The sequence below is a fragment of the Chiloscyllium punctatum genome, chromosome 1 (assembly GCF_047496795.1).
Source record: "Chiloscyllium punctatum isolate Juve2018m chromosome 1, sChiPun1.3, whole genome shotgun sequence".
In the NCBI taxonomy this organism is placed as follows: domain Eukaryota; kingdom Metazoa; phylum Chordata; class Chondrichthyes; order Orectolobiformes; family Hemiscylliidae; genus Chiloscyllium; species Chiloscyllium punctatum.
This window is the reverse complement of record NC_092739.1, coordinates 74,082,434-74,102,061: the sequence shown is the minus strand read 5'-3', so window position 1 is coordinate 74,102,061 and position 19,628 is coordinate 74,082,434. Positions and strand designations below refer to the sequence as shown.

Sequence of the window (19,628 nt, the reverse complement as noted above, 5' to 3'; positions counted from 1 at the left end):
AAAATAAGAGGTTATCCATTTAAAGCACATATGAAGAAACAGTTTTTTCCCTCAGGGAATAGAGTCCTAGGAATTCCCTTCCTCAAAAATTCCAGCATCTTTAAATATGTTTAAGGGAGAGATAAAAAGTTCTTGATTAACAAGGGGACAAAGATTAATGTGGATTTGCAGGAATGTAGAATTGATGTTAAAATTAGATTTTCCGTGATTTTCTTGAATGGTGGAGGAGACACAAAGGATTGAGAGGCTTGTTCATGGTTTGTATGTTCATATTTGTATGTTAGATCAAGCAGTACAACGTCTGCCCATATTTTATGCAGCTTACTTGTAAAGAAAGTGCACTTTATAGTAATTTATAGTGAGGGAATTGGACATGGTCATATTCTTATCATTTATGTGAAAAGTCAGTGGCTTTGTTTTCCAAAACATTAAGGAAATATAAAACCAACCATTTGAAAAGCTCCATACATCAACTTCCAACAATTTTAACATTAAATTTTGTGTCTCAATTATTAAAACAAGCAACAACTTTAAGCATCAATATATTATAAATCATTCTGTCAGATAGTCCAATGTACATGCAGTGTTTTAATCCAGCATCCTTGTGAGCAATTGAAAATGTTAATTTTTGGAAGGTATTTTTTTGAACCTGTAATTACCAATAATTGTGAATATTCCAAGGGTTGTTACTGCATAATGTTGGTTGACATTTCTAATGGTGGTGATAGGTGAAGTTATAACTTTGGTTTTTCTGTTGACTGATGAAATGAAAGTTGGAGCAGAACTTCCTGAAATGGCATAAATCATTGAAGCTTACAATAGTTTTTCCATCGAGCAAAACCTAAATTTCTTGAGAATCGCATTAGCATATCTTAGAAAGTAAACAGCATAAAAAAAGCACACATCAGCCAAGCAACTAGAACCTGAGATAAGTGGCAAAGTTACACCAGATCCCTCCTTGTGCATATAATCTGAAGTTTGAAACCATTGAACATTATGTATGTAATCGTGGAAATTTAAAACTTTTTAATGCAAACTGTTTTCATGCTATTCTGATGCAGTCAAAGATACAAATAAAAGGTGAGGAAAATCAAAATAAACTCGACAAAATCAGAAAAGATTTTATGAAAACATCAGAAATATATTTTTAACATTCTTGTGCACCCAAACATAGGTGCAAATTTAAAATCTGTTCATAACTGTTAGAAACTGTTATACATAGCAACAGAACTCATTTTTAATGAGTAGCATAAGTTCCACAGAAGTGTCACAATGAAATAGTAGTTTGGCGGCAACATTAAAAATGTAACGAGTCACAGGCGTCTGAAAGTCTTCAATCTTTTGTGTTGAAATTTGTACTAAGCTGAACTTAGAGTACCAATTTTCAGGGAATTCTAAGCCTAGTGACTTACTTTATTCAGAGTTGATATTTCTGTGTACATCCTGTTTGTATATTTGAAAATCAACTTTTGACACATGCCCATTTTTAAAAGGGCCATTATTTGCATTGCACTGAAATCATTACATAGTCCTAAGTTGAGCTTTGAAAATAATGATATTCCCAGAGATGATAACATGATTAGAACACTATCTTTAGAAAATCAACAGGTAAAAACAGCATGATAATTTGACTCAGGTAGCGAATTGTGGCTTGCCTAACTTCATTTGTCCTCCTGATTGTTGCCTGACTGTGGAGAAGCCAGGGATTCAGTGCTGCATCCCCTCTGTCTTATTTCTCACAAAGTGAAATGCTATTTGTCCTGTATAGTAGTCATACACTCCATGTAATGAATATGCACTGAGACATGATTGACATCAGGACCTTACTCCATAGGGAATGAATGACAGCAACGTATATCTCAATATTGCATGGTGCAGCCTATTTTTGTATTGGAGATAAGCTCTTCAGCAAGGCAGTAGTATACAATATGGTCTGCAACAACACGTTGAACAGCAATACTGGCCAAAGTAAATTATTTCATCTCAAAACAGTGATGAAAAAAATAGATTTTACCCCTATCGAGCAAATAGCTCATGGTGTCCTTTCTGATTAAGTAGTGCTAGCATACTGCCGGAGGAAATTCCTGTAATCTACCAGACTTGTCCCATATGGAAGAGGAGATATTTTTGTTCTTAGATTGCAAAGCCATTCCTTCATTGTGTTCTTCTGAATGCATCTGGGTGTGCAAGCTGTCAGAGGCAGTATTTGCATCAGATTCTTGTACCAGGTCAGAGTTTGCAACCATTTCTGTTTTAAACAAAACAGCATTTCCTTTGACAAATATACTAGTGTTTTCTGATGGAATTTCATTCAGTGGAATTACAGTAATGGCAGATTCTCCTTTTGCTGGTGCAGCAACCAAAGGTGCTTCATCCTTTGATAAAAAGTTAGTCTGATCTGAACATTTTTTTCTTGAAATGGTAATGTTAGTTACAGAGTTGTTGATGGCATCCACACTAGATACTTCACAGGCTGGCTGGGTACCATCCCACTCTTGGATTGACTTCTTGCGATCTTCAGAGCTCAACTTGTCCAGCTGACGAGCCTTGAGCAAAGGAGTTGGGAATACTGTTGCTTGGAAAATGCGATAGATGTACCTGGAAATGAAAGTCAAAATTTGAGTTTTATTTTGCATTTTGGCTTATTAAATTGAACATAATAGAATCAAGGAATGGTGACCATTTCCATCAAGCAATGTTAAAATGGAAAAATCTAAAATGCAAACTTAACCTCAAGTGAGTGCCACCCCAATATCTCATTTTAACACAGATGTAATTTGAAACAGGGGACCAATCTTCTCCCAGAAGGCAAATCAGTTATTGAATAATTATGGACCTTGCATGCTTCTATTTTTAATCCACATTGGCTAGGTTACCTGGGCAACAGGAAGTCAGACTGCAGAATTCCTTAGGAATCTGTGTTTCCATCAATTCCAACAAGTTAACTTGTAAACAACCTTCACACCATTCTACACCATCTGTATGATACTTCCCCAACATCCTGCCCAAAACCCTGACTATAGATGTCCATCATGATTACCAATGTCTTGACTCTTGATTTCATTTCTTATTATCTCAAAGCATTCTCCTCACCTGCTAAACAGCAAGGTATAATTTCTTTGGTTCATCTGAAAATGACATATTGCAAGTGAAGCAGGAACAGACAGGCTATAGTTCTTGTTGGGGCACTCGTGTAACTACTATCTCCCATATTTTCTGAATTACATTTTATTGGCTGCTAATTGTGCAGGCTAATTGCTATTAGAACATACCTGGTCACCACTCAAAATATCATTCCATACTGAAACTGTCTCGTTGCCACAGCACTGTTTGAGCTCAAAGGATCAATAGAGTCATAGAGATGTACAGCAGGGAAACAGACCTATCAGTCCAACTAGTCCATGCTGACCAGATATCCTTAATTAATCTAGTCCCATTTGCCAGCATTTGGCCCATATCCCTCTAAACCCTTCCTATTAATATACCTATCCAGATGCCTTTTAAATATTGCATTATACTAGCCTCCACCACTTCCTCTGGCAGTTCATTCCATACATGCACCCCCTCTCTCTGCATGAAAAAGTTGCTCCTTAGGTCCCTTTTAAGTTTTTCCCCTCTCACCTAAACCTATGCCTTGTAGTTCTGGACTTCCCCAACCCAGGGAAAAGACCAGTCTATTTACCCTATCCATGCCCCTCATGATTTTATAAACCTCAATAGGGTAATTCCTCAGCCTCCAATGCTCCAGGGAAAACAGCCCCAGCCCCTCCCTAATAGCTCAAACCCTCCAACCGTGACAACATCCCTGTAAATTTTTTCTGAACCTTTTCAAGTTTCACAACATCCTTCAGTGCATACTTAATTAATTATCTAATAAAAAGGGCATCTGTCACACGTGCTTTCAAATCAGTGGGGGTTTTAGTTTATGTTGTGCTTTAAAATACAATAAACAAATCAAGCACTTATAAACTGGGTTTAGTCATTTTTAATTATGTTTGCATTCCACTTTGCTTTTCCCCAAAGACAGATCCTTTGCCCATATGCATTCTAAGCGAATTTACTTGCCAGTTTTCATTGCTGGTGCTTTGCCATTGTCTTTAAATTTCAGGTCCAGGGCAGGGAGGTGGTTCCCAAGTTTACCACAGCCAGAGCAGGACAGGAAGCAAACAAACACACATATTGTCATTTTCCTGCTGGCCATCTAGCCAGGTGAGCCAAACAACCCCATACATTATGCTTATATGGAAATTACTACATTGTGAAGGTTCATGATATTAGCTCTGAAATGCAGAGAACCATGTATAGCTTTTAGGCCAGGATTGTATATCTGGATCATATATGTTAAGGAAGATGTTTTAGCTTCATTTTGAGTTCGGACAGTGATGCTGGGTTATCTGGAGTTTGTTAACAATGCATTAAGATTAAGCATTTAAGGAATCCTTGAAGCAATTAGTTCAATGTTTATAAAAAGACAGACAGAAAAACAATTGCATTTTTTAAAAAGACACGGAATACCTAGCCTCTGACTTGGTATTGGAGCTACAGTAGATAGTAGGGAATTCAGTAATTATAATGCCATCGAATGTCAGGGAGAGGTTGTGAGATTTGGAGTTGGAGATGGTAGTCGCTGGCATTGGTGTGTAATTTATAACTTGCTGCTTATTAGCCTAAATGTGAATGTTATTTAATTTATGACTTCAATAAAATTCTATAGCTATGCATTATTAGAAGCTAAGAAATTTTGCACGTGTATCATTTGTAGGAAATGTATTCATTTTTCAATAATTAATTGAAATGTTTTCCCGATCTATATATTGTTCAACTGGTGCAGTTTCCTTCTTGTTAGCCTGTTTTATTTGTAATTGTAGGGAAAATTGGAGAAAATACAGTCAAAATAAACATAATTTCCTGTTTTATTATAAATTTGCAAAACTTTAGTCTTTTTGAGACCAAAAGCTAAACAGTGAATCCAAGTCGAGGTAAACTAACATTCCTAAACCTTCCTACAAAAGCAAAATATTGCAGATGCGAAAGTGAAAAATAAAAACAATATATGCTAGCAAAATTCAATGTCTGGCAATATTTGTGGAGAAAGAAATCGAGTTATGTTTTGAGTCTGACATGATACCTTTTTGGAACATTCTCTGTGACATTCAATGGCCTTTTAATTTCTGAATTCCCTGCTACCCATTGTACCTCCAGAAGCAGGTCAGAGACTAAGTATTCTTTGGCAAATAATTTGCCTATCTCAAGGTACAATTGAGATATCTGCTGAAATATTTTCTACTTGCTTGGCTGAGTCCAGTTCCAAGAAGTTCAACACTAACACAAAGCAGCCCATTTGACTGGCAGTCCCTACACTACCCTAAACATTCTGCCCATCTATAACCGCACTGCAGCAACTTGCCAAAGTTTCTTTGGCATTGCATTCCAAATCTACCACCTTTAATACCTAGAACAATGACAGCAGTAGTTTCATGGGAATACTATCCCTTGCAAGGTCCCTCTGATCATCCAGCATCCTGATGTGCAGTGATCTAATTGATCTTTCTTCATTACTAAGATGAGGTGAGATTGACTGTCCTTGACAGTAAGGCAATATTTCACAAGAGCATGCCATCAAGGAACCAAACCAGAGTCAATAGGGATCGAGAGAAACTGTCTACTGGTTGGAATCATTCATTGCTACCTTCCCCCATCCTCCTCCCTGACCTATCACCTCCATCCACACCCCCATTCACTTATTGTACTCTATGCTACTTTCTCCCGAACCCCAGCATCCTCTCATTTATCTCTCCACCCTATAGGCACTCTGCATCTATTCCTGATGAAGGGCTTTTGCCCGAAACGTTGATTTTCCTGCTCCTCAGATGCTGCCTGACCTGCTGTGTTTTTCCAGCACCACTCTAATCTAGAATCATACATTGCACAAAGGAAAATAGCTGTGGTTGTTAGAGACAAATGACCCCAGTTTCAGGATACTATTGCAGGAGATCCTCAGTGTAGAGTTCTAGGCCCAATCATTTTCATTTGCTTCATCAATGAACTTCTATCTATCCGGCATTGTGGCTCAATGGTTAGCATTGCTGACTCACAGTGCCAGGGACCCAGGTACAATCCCCGCCTCGGACATCTGTCTGTGTGGAGTTTGCATATTCGCCCAGTGTCTGCGTGGGTTTCCTCCGCGAGCTCCGGTTTCCTCCCAGTCCAAAGATATGCAGGTAAGGTGAATTGGCCTTGTTAAATTGCCTGTAGCGTTATGTGCATTAGTCAGGGGTAAATGTAGGGGAATAGGTCTGGGTGGGTTACTCTTCGGAGGGTCGGTGTGGACTTGTTGGCCCGAAGAGTCTGTTCCCACATTGTAGAGAATCTAATCTAATCATAAACTGGAAATGGGGAAGTTTGCTAATGATTGCACAGCGTTCAGCACCACTCACGACTTCTCAAGATACTGAAGCAACCCATGTTCATATATAGTGAGACCTGTACAACATTCAGGCTTGGGTTAACAATTGGCAACATTTTACTGAATGAATAACATTTGCACAAAAGGGAGGCAATGGCCATATCCAACAAGAGAAAGTCTAATCATTGCCCTGTGTCATTCATCAGCATTGCTATTGTTGAACCCTCCAATATCAATATCCTGAGAATTGCCACTGACCAGAAACTAAATGGAATTAGCCATATGTAGCAACACAACAGGTCAGTGGCAAGGAGCTCTGTAGTGAATAAATCAGCTCGTGTCTCCCCAGTTCACCATCTACAAGAGTGTGATGGAATACCCCCAACTTGCTTGGATGAGTGCCGCTCAAACATTCAATAAACTTGAAGTCAAAGCAAACCATTCAACTGAGACTCCATTGACAAACTTTAGCATTCACTCACTACACCGTCAATGCACAGTGTACAGCAGCATATTTAAATCTACAATACTCACTGCAACAATTCACCAAGCGTTCTCTAACAGCATTTCCAAACCTGCAACTTCCATTAGCAAGAAGGATAGGGGTAACATAAGCATGGAACACCAAGTTACCTTCCAAGCGATACACCATTCTACCTTGGAACTATATTAATCTTCCTTCATTATTGCTGGGTCAAATCCCTGGAACTCCATTCCTAACAGCACTACAAGTGTCTCTACAAAAGTGAAGATCACCAGAATCCCATATGAACACAGGTTGCTCTCTCATTAGAGAGCTGTCTGGAAGTGAGCTTAACCTGGGGGTTACCACAGTTTCAGTAAATGGCAAGACTGAGAAGGCAGGCCTTCATAATCATCACATCTCTACTGCAAATTGAATCTGCTGTGCTGACATTACCCTGCTTTGTGAACCAATTGTCTGGACTGTAAGAAACTACAGAAAGTTGTGTGCACACACTTCAGGAAAGCCAACCTCCCATCCATGGACTCAATTTAAACCTCTCATTGCTAAGGAAACACTGCTAACATCATCAAAGTCCGATCCCATCCTGGCAATTCTCTCCTACAGCCTCTTCCATCAGGTAGAAAGTACAGAAACCTGAACACATGCACCAACAGGTTCAAGACTAGCTTCTTCCCTGCCGTCATTAGATTGATAAATGGACTCCCTAACTTCAAATAATGCTGTTCTTGCCTCGTGCACATTCCTTGCGGTGTAACCTGTATGCTTCACTCTGTCCAAGTTTTCTTCACCCTATAATCTGTATATTCTTGTTTACCATGATCTTCCTGTACTGCTCGCAAACAAATTTCTTCACTGTACTTAGGTACACGTGACAATAAATCAAATCAGTCAATCAACCAACAACCGAGGTAACCAAACTAAGGAATGCAGCAATTCAAGGAAGCAGCTCAGTACCACATTCTCCTGAACAATCATTGATGGCCAAGTGATGCCCATGTTTCATTAATGAGTAGAAGGTCCTGGAACATCCTTCTTGACAAAGTGGGTTAATTACATTACATGGAGACTTGCAGAAGTTCAGGACGATAGCGTCTTCTTCACTACCTTCTCAACGGCATATTTGCTGAGCATTAATTGCTGGCTTAGCTAGCGATACACATGTTAAAATTAACTTCAAGTAAATCTGTGCTATCATTCACAACCAATTTTGATACAGGGTGACAACTAAGATGGCAGAGAGAAACTCATATTTTACAAAGTTAAAAATCAGACAACACTAGGTTATAGTCCAACAGATTTAATTGGAAGCACACTAGCTTTTGGAGCGCCACTCCTTCATCAGGTGGTTGTGGAGGACACAATTGTACGGCACAGAATTTATAGCAAAAGTTTACAGTGTGATGTGTGATTTTTAACTTTGTACACCCCAGTCGAACACCGACATCTCCAAATCATCACATTTTATATACACCCACTATAACTCTACTATTTTAGGAAGTAGCTGACAAACAGGATTACCCTTTCAAAATGTTAAGCACTGATGCAAAAGAGTGAATGATAACCTGTGGCAAATAGTATGTGTATGTATCATTTTGACTTACATTGAGCATTTTAATTCAAATGTCTGGCAGATTTGACTATGACTCTACAGAGTATTAAATTTAACAGTTTCACAATCATCATCGTGGCCTACATCAAAATAAAACATAACTGGTTTCATTGGCATTTGGTGGTCGTGAAAAGCACTGTGTAAGTCTTTTGTGCACTGGATGAGAGAATAAGGTTAACAAAAACTGATAAGGGAACTTATAAATCAAATCAAACAAAGACCTGCATTAATGTGGCACTTTTCATGATTTCTGGATGTTACAAAGTAATTTACAATTAATGAAGTACTTCTGAAGTATAACCACTGTGTGTGACACAGGGACTGTGACAGCCAATTTGCAAACAGTCAACCGCCCAACAATGAAGTTATAATCACCAGAAAACCTATTTTTGTGATGTTAATACAGGAACAAATGTTGACCAGGACATGGGAATAACTGTCATGCTCTTCATCAGAATATTTTCTTGAGATTTTACATGTCTATCTGGCTGGGTTCAGCCTCTCAATGTGGATACCTATTAGAATATAATAGTATAGAATAGAATAGAATAAAATAGAATAAAATAGATGCATTGTAATGTGTACTCGAGTACAGAAGTACTGGAGTACAGTGAAAAAGTTATAATATCACTTCTCATGGCACCATTTTAGATACAAAGTATCTAGGTACAAACCTTAGATATGAAAAGAGGAATAAAAAAGAAATTGCATTACCTTCCAGTGATTCATAGCATAAGTTAGAAATAAAATAGGATATCTAACCACTGTAAATAGAAGTGCACATTACCTGGGGAGCAAAGCTATCACTGTAGCGAGGATGCAGACCAAATAGAAGAGTGGGTCTGACATTTGTTGCTCCATGATCCAATACGGATTTGATGGATGGTTGCAGTTTATACAAGTTCCTCCAAAAGCCAGTGCAAACACAAAGTAAAGTAAAGCACTGCCTCCCATTATAACCCAATGAATCCATGTCTGAAATAAAAATAAATCATTAGGAAATTAACTGATGCTGGTATCTCTATTAAAAAATATTAAAACCCTAAAACTTTGCAGGAGATTATTTTTAAACAATTTGTATTGGTTGTTATAGAATCAATAAATTCTTATTGTGTTTGGCAGCACATAATATAAGGTACGAGTTTGATTCTTTAATAAGGCATATGCCTAATGCCGACAGCACCTTCCGAAGAACAAGGGCAGCAGGCACATTCCCTTTACGCTGTGCAATTGCACAGCACACGAGTTCTAAGAATCTGCATATGGCATGCTGACATCTGGTTCCAGTAGTTGATGCTGCACACAGGCCTCAGATGCCTGTGCAGCTGGTAAGAAGTAGTAGAGGGAATGCTGGATAGCAAATATATAGGAACACCATCTGCAAATTCAGCTCCAAACCACACACCATCCAAACTTGGAACTATATCGCTGTTCCTTCACAGTCACCAAGTTAATATCCCAGACCTCCCTGCACAACAGCACTGTGGATGCATCTATATGGACTGTAGCAGTTCAAGGTGACGGCTCTCCATAACCTTCTCAAGGAAGGTTAGGGATTGGCAAGAAATGTTGGCCTGCCAGTGATCACTACATGCTGTGAACAAATGAAACAAATGCCAGAATGCCAAATTATAAAGGATCACAACTATGCTAACTACAAGGTGAAAAAAACTGCTGATTGGCAAAAAGTCAACACTGCCTGAGGTACAGTGATGGATAAAGTAATGAAGAACTACAGCTTTTAAACTCCTGAACAATTCAAAAAAGAAACAAGGCTTGAACATGTTCTTTTCTTGCAGAAAATGGATCTCTGCATATTAATATATGTAGTTTTAGCTAGTGACGTGCTCACCAATTTATTACAAATTGACAGTTAATATAGTTATTAATGTAGTTACATTCACTTCGTTGTCTCTAAAGAGGCCCATGAATAACACATTCTTTTAGCTCAATTTGCCCCCTTTATGTTTTAAACAGCAAAGCGTTTGTTTTAAGTTATCTCAGTTAATAACACAACTATTGCTGAACATGAAATAAAAAAGCAATAGTTAATAGACAAAACAAAATTAAAATGGATAAAGGAATATTGTAAAGATCAGAATATGTTCAATATGTTATCATTTCTTGCTTGAAGATCATAGAATTGTACAGTACAGGAGAGGTCCTTCAGACCTCAAGTCAGTTGATTTCGAAGCTCCTTGGATGCTGCCTAAACTGCTGTGCTCTTCCAGCACCACTAATCCAGAATCTGGTTTCCAGCATCTGCAGTCATTGTTTTTACCTCAAGTCAGCACAGCCAAATCTGTATTAAATCTGCAATAGGAGCAAGTGAGGACTGCGGATGCTGGAGATCAGAGTTGAGAGTGTGGTGCTGGAAAAGCACAGCAGGTCAGGCAGCAACTGAGAAGCAGGAGAATCAAGGTTTCAGGCATAATTCCTTCATCAGGCACGATGAAGGGATTATGCCCGAAACGTCGATTCTCCTGCTCCTTGGATGCTGCCTGTCCTGATGTGCTTTTCCAGCACTACACTCTCAACTTAAATCTGCACTAGTCCCACTTTCCAGTATTAGGTCCATTGCTTTCAATTGCCTTCCTCTTTACAAAGGAGGGAATTGAAATTTGAATTCAGTAACTGCTGTTGGAAGGTTTCTCTCACAGGTGAACTGAGCAGATCAGCTCAGAACACTTCGATAACACTTCAAATTCTGGCCTTTTGGTAATTTGGCTTGGTGCAGCAGTGCTTTGCTGTTTTCCTTTTACTTTCCCTCCCTGATGAGAATCCTCTCCCTCAGTCAGTCTCTCAGAGTCCTTCTTGGCATTCTGTACAGAATGGTGCCTCAACATCAGTCTCATACTGACAAGAACTTTAGATGTCTGCCACATTAACTCTGGATGAATTACTAGTCTGTGAAGCAAAGTGTACATGCTGGGTGTGCAGGTTAGGTTGATTGGCCATGTAATGCCCAGGGATGTGTAGGCTAGGTGGATTAGCCATGGTAAATGTGGGGTTATGGATATAGGGTAAGGGGTCGGGTCTATATGGGATGCTTTTCGGAGGGTTGATGTAGACTTGATGGGCCAAATGGTAGGCATTCCATTAAATTCTATTATTCTTTATGGTTGATATTGAGATAACACATGAGCCTCTTTGCCTTACTGGCTGAATTAACTCCTCAGTGGAATAATATAATTTGCTGTGTCCGTTAATGGTGGGTTTTGTCAGCACTTATTGCCTTTTCCTAGTTGCTCTTGAAAAGGCTGTGGTGAGCTACCTTCTTGAACTGCTGATCCAGAGACAGTAAAGAAATGGCAATGTATTTCAAGGTAGAATGGTGAGAGGCAAATTAGTTAAGAAAAAGGTTCAGTAGCTCTAATCTGGGAGAACAAAATACACTTACTGGGACACAAGAATTCAGAAGATTGTGGCAGTAAAGGACAGGAAGGACATAGAGAGCACAAAGGTAAGACAGAACAAGACTATCTCTGCAGACTTTGTGACCCCATTATTCGGCCAAATGAGGGTCAGAAGTCTGCACTGTCTGTGAAACAGTCAACGGGTTGTGATCTTTTCCAAATTTGACAAATAATTCAGAGGGTTGTCTCTCGTTCAATTAAGGACAGTAGACAGGCATTAAAGCTTAGAGGTGGGGGGTGGGGGTTTTCCAAGAGGAGGCTTTTCAGCACTGAAGATGCAACAGGTGAATTAGAGAAGACACAATCATTTTGACGCTTCCTCTCTCCAATGTTTTGGAGAATTAGAAGTTTCATTTAGTTACATTTAAAATAAAAGAAACACATGCTCTTAGCAGCTAAGCCACCAGCAAAGGCAAACTGCACGTTGAACCGAAGCCAGGTACTCAGAGGTACTGAACCTCCTAGAGCACTGTCCCCTTGTCAGCTTTAACAATGGGCCTTAGCAGGCCTTTAAGGATCTATGTTAATTACCCACCACACTTGGACAGGTAACTCTCGTCAGTTTATTTCTTACTTTTGGGAATATGGTTCAGTGGAGGGGTGGGAAGATAGAAGGAAACTGGCATGTCAGCGAGCTGCACCATTTACGTGCCCACCACTACTGTATTAGCCTTTGTTAAGGCCTAGAATGCAACCCAGAAAATCGAAAATCACAATACTGTGGAACAGAATTCTGGTACTGAGACAATGGTTTTTGAGAGTTCGTGCATTTTCTATATTACCAGAAACATTTTATTCAATTGGATTTTGTTTAGGGTGTAAATGGAAGATCAGTGAAGAGAATATTGGAGAAAGTAAGTTTTCAGGCAATGAAGGCATTGTTGAAAACATGATCATGAGCAGCTTAATTCATTTAAGAACTGCAATAAAATTTCTGTGCCAAATATTAACCAGATCACAGTTATTCTGGGGACATTATGAATGATGGAGGAGAAAATGAGGACTGCAGATGCTGGAGATCAGAGCTGAAAATGTGTTGCTGGAAAAGCGCAGCAGGTCAGGCAGCATCCAAGGAACAGGAGAAGGGCTGATGCCCGAAACGTTGATTCCACTGTTCCTTGGATGCTGCCTGACCTGTTGCGCTTTTCCAGCAACACATTTTCAGCCCTCATTATGAATGATATCAGCTTGTATAAATCAGGTGGTTTGGTGAAACATATACTTTGCATACTGTTAGTGGTAGGAAATTAGAATGATTAGATTAGATAACCTACAGTGTGGAAACAGGCCATTTGGCACAAGTTTAAAAATGTGTTGCTGGAAAAGCGCAGCAGGTCAGGCAGTGTCTGACCTGCTGCGCTTTTCCAGCAACACATTTTTAAGCTCTGATCCCTAGCATCTGCAGTCCTCACTTTCTCCCATTTGGCACAAGTCCACACCGACCCTCTGAAGAATAAACCAGCTAGTCCCATTCCCCTAACTTATATTTACTGCTGACACCTAACACTATGAGCAATTTAGCATGGTCAATTCACCTGACCTACACATTCTTGGATCGTGGGAGGAAACCGGAGCACCCGGAGGAAACCCAAGCAGACACAGGGAGAATGTGCAAACCCCACACAGACAGTCACCTGAGGTGGGAATCGAACTTAGTCCCTGGAGCGTAAGGCAGCAGTGACCACTGAGCCACTGTGCCACCCGAGTATCTAACTTTCTAATGCTTTGCTGAAATGTTATGAATTTGACATTATAAGTGGAACACATGGAATTATATGCAATTGAGGAACATACACGGCTCTATTCCACTTACCCAAGTGTTGCCTTCTATTATTAAGTGTAAAAGAATTACACACAGTATTGCTGTGTTGATAGGTGTTCCGAATGAGTAGATATCCATATCTGAGCCAAAATAAGTCTGAAATGAAAAGGATGAATTTAAAATATAACTTGTCAGAGCCATGGTTAGAATTAATTAATTTACAGTTTTTAATTTTTAAAAAATTCTGTGAATTTACAATCAGAGGTCCTCCAGAACTGAAGAAAATTAGAAAATAAACTGTAGTTTAACCACAGTAGGAAATCCTAACTTACAGCTAAAACAAATACATCATACATTTCAGTATTCTCGTGCATAACAAATTTTAGAATGTGCCTAATCCTAAACTAATTAACATATAGTAAATGCACTCCTTATTAATATTTCTTGCTCCTTATTGCATAAGTAACAGTTAGTTCAAATTGTCTCTCTCTCCTTTACAGCATTAGCACTAACAGGTATTAACAAAGAAAACATGCAGGGCTAAATTCTAACTCACTTACAGTAATTCACCATGGAGAAGATTAATTATATATAAACACAGCTCACTACAGTTAATGCTTCATAAATTACAAACATTGATATACATAACTTATCCAATATTATTTTTCTGTTCAAGTTATTTTCCAGCTTTTCTTCTTGTCTATCTTTGACCTCTCTGCTCTTTTTCAGCAATACAGAAGCTGCTGTGCCCTGGTTGACTTTAACAGTCTTCTCCCCTACTCTCTCACTATGCTCATTTTCATTAATGTATGTCTTCTATCTTACTCCCTTTGTTTCAGGCCCACAACCCATTCTTGACTCCTTCATTTATAACATATACAAGAAAAATTCAACATTTTGCAAAACAAAAAAATTATGTAATATTATGCAGTTACCTTAGCGATCCCCCAACCCACCTCACTGACACTGATGAACCTCATCAATTAACTCAATCTCATTATTAAAGAAATCTCAGCTCTCTCGAGGCCAGCCAGCTGTGAGCCTTTTGCATCTTGCACAAACTATCTCGGAATCTTCAACAGGAAACAGACTCATGGCCAACTTCCAGCCTAACTGAGACTTGATGGGAAGAAACACGTGATCTTACAGCTGACTGAACACAGGTCAGCACTAAAACTAAAATTTCCAGCAGCTGGATAACCAACTTGAATGTGGATAAATCAGCAGACAACAGTGAATAACCCTTCTTATTTCTCATAGTTCCTACATAATAAAAGTACATAATTGATTAGGACAGAAAGTGCTCCATTAATATTCAATTTATCAAAATTGCTTATTTGTCCACATCTCAGAGAAGGCAGTCTACAAATTCATGTAACTGTATAAAAGAAGCTGGACCTCAGATTACAATTTTGATAGTGGCAGAAAGTATATATTAGCAGACTAATGGCCATACTGCTCAATTTTCCTTCCATTGCTAGGGGTTTATCACTTTTGACTAAAAACGTAACAGAGAAAACAAAATATAATACATACGACACGCAGGGACACTTACAAAATATGGAACAAAGAAGCAAACGAGACTTTGATAAAAGGCATCCAATATACTGATCCAAAATGTTGATGATAAGTAGGCCTATAACAAATACAAAATAAAGTAGGTCACCAGAACTATTTGTCTTTGTTAATTATTAAAACAAAACTATGAATAATATTTAGGACACCGTAGTAATTCTTATCTTGATAGTCCACTTGTAAAATGATAATCAATGGAAGAATATTATTGAGCTTAGAGAAGAATGAGCTAATTTTCAATTCACACTTAAAGCTGCAACTCACTCATTGACGCCAAGGCAGTCTTCATGGGAATAAGATGCTACACTTCCAACAAAATTAGTGATTGGAAACTGAATTATCAAAAGCACAAGTTAATACATTTTTCAAACAGAATCAATTCTATTTGAATTTATTCAAGTTTATTTGCAAATATCAAGCTTGTTTGCACCTGCGTCTTGGATCACAGAATGTTACAGCACGGAAAACAATTTTGGCCCAGTTTATTTGTACCAACTTCTTGAAAAAATAAATTTGAAAGAGATACTTCTTCACTTTCCCTTAAAAATGTTTATTTTCAAATGTATATTCATTTTCCATAAGACTATTATGGATTTGGCTCCCACACCATTATTCCCAATTCTAATAATCCAAGCAGCTTTGTTATGGAAGATTTAGCCTGAAGGTGGATACTGTAATTTTGCAGTTATACAAAAGTATTTCCAATGAATTAAATCAAATTTATAAAGAGCTCAGGGCACATATCCCTGCCATCGACTTGACTTTCCTGGCACCTTAGACATCTATACTAAGTTTACTTAAATGTTCTGAGAGTATGAGTGCCTTTCCACTCTTTTTCACAGATACACAATTTTGCAGCTGGAGGTGAGCCCTGCATACTAACATAATTTACTAAAACCTGTGCTCATCAGTTGTCTACATAAAATATAGTTCATCATCGTTTGGAGATGATAGACACAGGGACAATCAGATTGGAAAGAAAGGAAACAGTATCTATGGAACTGATATGAATAATGGACGCAACTGCCAATGAAACTTCATATCCATGTCAGCATTCTGTAGCTGACCAATGAACTACCTTCAAAAGGAGATAGTTTGGCCGTAGTCAAATGATATTCCTTTAAAAGGAAAAGGTGGGGCAAATAAATTCAGAGCTCCCAAGATTAAAAATGAGACAGAAATTAAGGTAAGAAGAACAAGAATGCTTATGACTAGTGTTGGTTAGGAAATACAATTGAGAATCAGACTGGCTATAAGTGAAGAGAAGAGAAAAAGAGACTGACAGCTAAGGGGAGCCTACTGTCTTCTGTAGACTCATAAATAGCAAAGAATGGTAAAAGGAGGAGTAAAATTGATTAGGTACCAAAACAGAGGCATCACCGAAGCAATAAATGAATATGCTGTGTATATCCTTACTAAGAAGAAAAATGCCATCCAGGCTTTGGAGAAGGATTAAAAAATGATAAGAAGGTATTGAGTAGAGTCTCTGTTGTGGTTCTGTTCGCCAAGCTGGGAATTTGCCTTGCAAACGTTTCGTCCCCGGAAGCCTCACAGGAGGCTCCCAAGCACTGAGGATGTCACCTAGACAGGGGACGAAACGTTTGCAAGACAAATTCCCAGCTCGGCGAACAGAACCACAACAACGAGCACCCGAGCTACAAATCTCCCAAACTTTGAACACCTACGGGTGAGAGACGCTAAGAGTCTCTGTATTTGACAAGGCCTGGATGCGGCTGAGGTGCATCCAAAAATAGTGAAGGAAGAGAGAGTGAAAATTTTGGAGGCATTGACCACAAACTTGCAGCCTTCCTTAGACTCAGGGGTGGTAACAAATGATTGGAGGATTGCAAATATTACCCTGTTGTTCTAAAAAAGATACAAACATAAGCTCTGCAATTACAGACCAGTCAGATTAATTTTGATGTTAAGGAAACTTCTAGAAACAAAAATTTGATATTGGATTAATAGTCACATGGATAAACCTGGGTTTATTTATAGTCACAGAGAATAAGTATAAGGAATGATTTCATAAGGGAAAATAGTGTTCAACTCACTCGTTAGAGTTTTTTTGAAGAAGCAACAGAAGGATTGATGATGGATAAAGTGTGTGTCTCCTTTGAAAGTTGAAAAGTCCATGTTTTTCCAAAATATTCTCATGATTTTTTTCTGTTGGCTGATGGCATTCAGATATATCACACTAAAGTTCCAGGGTAAAAGGCTCAACCTGACCAGAATATTGTCCAGTTTCAGCATCATGGCCTTAAACCTGAAAGCTGCTATTGAACACTATCACTCATTATTATGCTTACTTTGGGAATTGCTGTTCTACAATGATTCTACTTGGTCAGAATAGAGCATTTCTGCTTCCCAACTAGCTCGACACTATTCATTAAATGTGTTCCCCAGTTTTCCTCCACTGCTTTAATGATTATGACTATATGATTAGAAATAACATGTAGCACAATAAACAGCATCACTATATAGGCCACTTCTCAACAACAATTAGAGGTTAAACACAAATGTTTGAGAGTGATCCTCACATCCCATGAACATAAGAAAATACAAACAATTACACAAGTTGGGGCAGGAATAGGCCATTTGACACTTGAGCCGGCAATGAGTTTCACTGGTTGGGCCATAGCTGATTTAATTGGGATTTCAAATTTGCACTTATCCTAGACAATATGTGACTCCTTTGTCAGTCAAGAATCAATAATCTACCTTAAAAGATACTTAATCACCTTTTCTTCATTTTAAAGGGAGACTTATTTTTAAAGAGCATTCCCTTGTACTAGTCTGTCCAAATAAAACAAAATTCCCAGGATATTTTCTGTTCCCATGTAGTTACGAGACATCTTTAAATGATTAAGTGCTTGTAGTGGAGCAGAGCCTCAGAAATAAATCTAACAGATTGATCAATTCTATTCAAGATAAAGAAAGCAGAGTGTTGCATTATACTTAAATATCAATACCTCAGACTGCTGCCCACTACTGTAAAGTTCTGGAAGTTGGAGGAGAGTCTCTGCAGAAACATCTTTATCAAGGATGCCATAGATAATTGGTGGAACAGATGTGAAGATGAGGTTAAATAAAATGAGGATCCAATAGTCAATCATTGATGTACCAGAGAACCCACAGAACAATTGGTACCAGAACAAGAGATTCACATAAGCCTAGAAAAAAAAACATAAATATCAACATAAACGGCAGCAAATATGGCAAGTTCTACTTTATTTTCAAAGGATCGAAACTTCTGTCATTCAATGTGGTGGCAATCGGCCATGTCTGCAGACTGAAATGTGAACTGCAAATCTATCTATTTCGCATTTAACTCATTTCTAATTTTTTGTGTGGTTGAATTTAAATAAACAGTTAGGAAATTTAATTTAAACAGATTCAAAAATTATTATATTACACAACTACTGCTGTAAGTTACAAAATAAACATGGTACTGTGATTAGAAAAAAAATGGACCCATATAAGAATAAAAACAGTCTGCTATCATTGCAGGGCTATTACTTGCTTGAAGATTTCTCCTTCCAAAATAGAGACTGAAACATTGAAGTCAGGTTCAGTTATGGCAATGCCTTCTGTAGTTGAATACTTCAACATTGACTGTACAGATGGAGTCAATAGGTGCAGCAGACTTTGAGAGAAGGAAAGGTTTCTTGTTCCTCACTAGTTCTGTGGTCTATGGCTCCAGGGTGTATCTGGTCCATTTTAAGTCCTTCTCTTGAGCATTCTCTGGGTAAGATGACTTCTGAAAGACAAATCTTCAGATGTGGGAAGCTAGAGAAGTGATTGCTGGGCCTCTTGCTGAGATATTTGTATCATCGATAGTCCCAGGTGAGGTGCCGGAAGTCTGGAGGTTGGCAAACGTGGTGCCACTGTTTAAGGGCGGTAAAGACAAGCCAGGGAACTATAGACCGGTGAGCCTGACCTCAGTGGTGGGCAAGTTGTTGGAGGGAATCCTGAGGGACAGGATGTACATGTATTTGACAATAGACAATAGGTGCAGGAGTAGGCCATTCTGCCCTTCGAGCTTGCACCACCATTCAATATGTTCATGGCTGATCATCCTTAATCAGTATCCTGTTCCCGTCTTATCTCCATAACCCTTGATTCCACTATCCTTGAGAGCTCTATCCAACTCTTTCTTAAATGAATCCAGAGACTGGGCCTCCACTGTCCTCTGGGGCAGAGCATTCCACTCTGCATTCCACATGGGTGAAGAAGTTTCTCCTCATCTCTGTCCTAAATGGTCTACCCTGTATTTGTAAGCTGTGTCCTCTGGTTCAGCACTCACCCATCAGCGGAAACATGTTTCCTGCCTCCAGAGTGTCCAATCCTTTCATAATCTTATATGTCTCATT

General features: G+C 38.7%; 1 protein-coding gene across 5 annotated transcripts in view; it reads right to left on the bottom strand.

The window, feature by feature from the left end:
• Positions 1-1,070: 1,070 nt before the first annotated feature.
• Positions 1,071-19,628, bottom strand: part of atp10d (ATPase phospholipid transporting 10D) — a 218,547-nt gene continuing 199,989 nt past the window's right edge. For 3 of the 5 annotated variants that reach the window (XM_072568569.1, XM_072568561.1, XM_072568579.1), the window contains 5 exons: positions 18,228-18,428; positions 15,236-15,316; positions 13,732-13,836; positions 9,290-9,477; positions 1,071-2,598 (listed from right to left, as the gene is read on the bottom strand). In XM_072568569.1, the coding sequence (XP_072424670.1) occupies positions 2,061-2,598; positions 9,290-9,477; positions 13,732-13,836; positions 15,236-15,316; positions 18,228-18,428 (1,113 nt within the window). In that variant the 3' untranslated portion in view covers positions 1,071-2,060. The remainder of the gene's footprint in view (positions 2,599-9,289; positions 9,478-13,731; positions 13,837-15,235; positions 15,317-18,227; positions 18,429-19,628) is intronic. The other 2 variants (XM_072568552.1, XM_072568588.1) reach the window with 1 other exon arrangement.